This window comes from Grammomys surdaster, unplaced genomic scaffold, assembly GCF_004785775.1.
Source record: "Grammomys surdaster isolate TR1022 unplaced genomic scaffold, NIH_TR_1.0 131675, whole genome shotgun sequence".
NCBI lineage: Eukaryota > Metazoa > Chordata > Mammalia > Rodentia > Muridae > Grammomys > Grammomys surdaster.
In genome coordinates this window covers 8,223-10,562 of record NW_021622066.1, presented here as the reverse complement: position 1 = coordinate 10,562, position 2,340 = coordinate 8,223, and the positions used below count along the sequence as shown (strand labels likewise).

Here is a 2,340-nt window from a genome sequence, read left to right as displayed (position 1 = left end):
CTCTCTCTCTCTGTGTGTGTGTGTGTGTGTGTGTGTGTGTGTACAAGAACATGTAAAAGACAGAGATCATGATACATTTTGATTGTTGTCATTTTATATTTTGCTTTTTTGAGACTGGCCTCTTATGGCCTTGGGTTCACAATTAGATTGCTCTGGCAAGGATGTCTTCATTTGCCTTTCTTGTCTTTGAACTAAACTATGTGCCATCACACCCAGCTTTTTTCATATGTTCTAGTATTGAATTCATGTTTGAGCAGCAAGCATTAGACTAACTGAGCTACCTTGACAACTCTAAACCTTTGCTCCTAGTAAGTGTTCAATTTAGTTCACTCTGAACAGGTACTAAATTTTAGTTTAAACTTGTTCTCACAACACGGTAGACCTTTGACTACATCTTAGTTAATTCAATCTATTTCTGTTATAGATGTAATTGAAACAAATCTAATAATATTTAGTCTTAATTCACCATAAAAGACAGTTATATTTACATATAAATTAAACTCTTAGTAATGAACACTTTTCAAAAAAGTAACTCTCTGTGTTAAACATTTTAAGTTCTATTTTAGTTGGTACCGTTATGCGTGTACTTCATTTGAATATACTTAAGTTATCACTTGTTTTCAATTTTTAGTAATACCCAGCATCACTATTGGGATGGTGAAACGTAGCTCATTAGTTATAGCCTTGTAACATGAGTGTAAGGGGAGGTATTGATATTCAGGTCTAGTTCCCTAATTTGTTCTTAGATTTGTCAATAAAGAGGGCCAGGAGCCAATTGCTGGAAAGAAGGTACAGATTGGACTTCTGGGTCCCAAGACGAACGGTAGATAAAGGGAAAGAGAGAGGGGCTTTTTCTGCCATGTTTTTGAACGAGTAGAAAGCAGCAGTCATGTAATGTCTCAGGCAGCTAGGGCCTGCAGCCTCTGCTATGGGAGGGGGCCAAGGAGGTTGGTGAGGGCTAGCTGATACAAGCCACTAAGTTTAGGGCAGGAGGAGAAACGGAGATAATAACTGATGAGAGCATGCCTTTCTAGCCAGGAGATTCTGCGCCCAGCAACTGTGCCTAACCGCAGAGTTCTAAAATAATAACGCTGTCTGTGTGCCCTTTATCTGCAGATTCTAGGGTTTCGGGAGTGGGCTGGTAGTGAGACCCCTCCCAGAGAAAGGGTGTCAGGAGCGGGCTGGTGGAGTGGTCTACTTCCGGAGCAAGGGCAAGTAAAGAGAAAGGCCTGGTTGTGGCTGGCAGCAGCCAATCTGGGAGCCAAGCTGAATCAAAGGCCTTTAGGAAAGAGAAGCCAAGTCATGCCTGTAGCTGAGTGGAACAAAAGGGAGCACAGCAGCTCCAGGGCACAGGCGGTAGCGTGTTCTTAAAAATATACCCAACAAAAGAGTATTAATTTGACGATAATTTTTGAATATATACATTTATATTTAATTGTACTCTCCTCTTTTCGAGATCATATATGATGTAGTTTATGACAGACACACATATCACAAAATTATTAATATAAAATTAAACCTTTTTAGGTGTTTAAAATCAGGCACAAAGTGAGTAAATCTGATTCAGCGATTAATAGGCAAGTTTTGCACAAAGATTTTATATAAAGGTAAAATAAATAAGTATGATAGGAAACATTATATTATTCACAGATAAAATAGGACGGCCTCAAATTCAGATATTTCCATGTTTATGGTTATAATTTGTTCATTGTTTTATATTTCTGTAGATTTTACATCTGAAATAACTACCACACTTGCATAAATGTGTAGGGGGTATGTGTGTTTGTTATATTTTTTTTTCTTAAAATGAGGTTTGCTAAAAATATTTTTGCATATGGTAATATGATGGGTTTTGAAAATACTCTAAATAATTGGCTTAAATGTAAAACAGCAGGGCAGATAGATCAAAGATAATGGTTTAGTTATATAGCCACTTAGTAGCAAATTGGGTGAGATGGGGTGTTTAATATGTGTACTACAGAAATTAGCCAGCTCTAGCGTCTAATATATATGTATATATATATATGTATGTATATATATTTCATGCAACAACGTCCCTATCCACATGGAATAAAGGTCATGAGTTATTTCACTAAGAATTGTCTAAGGGTGATTGTTTTATTGAGTGGTAACACTAAAGGGAAGTTTTCTCTCCTGAAGTACTCCTCATGGGACTTCTGATCTGTCCAGGAGGCCTGGCTCACACTAGTTGCAGTTGCTTGCCACTGTGGCTACTGGCTGCCATTCACTGTAGATTAAAGCCACATCCTGCCACACACTTGCAGCCTCTGGCTACCTGTTGCAGCTCATGGCTACAACAGTAGCTGCCTGACCCTCCAG

General features: G+C 38.4%; 1 protein-coding gene across 1 annotated transcript in view; it reads left to right on the top strand.

Annotated features, from left to right (window-relative positions):
- LOC114615665 (olfactory receptor 52A5-like) overlaps positions 1–1,356 on the top strand; it is a gene marked incomplete at its 3' end in the record, with an annotated part of 2,494 nt that extends 1,138 nt beyond the window's left edge. The window contains exon 2 of the mRNA XM_028761335.1: positions 1,117–1,356. Within this exon, the coding sequence (XP_028617168.1) occupies positions 1,117–1,356 (240 nt within the window). The remainder of the gene's footprint in view (positions 1–1,116) is intronic.
- Positions 1,357–2,340: the final 984 nt, after the last annotated feature.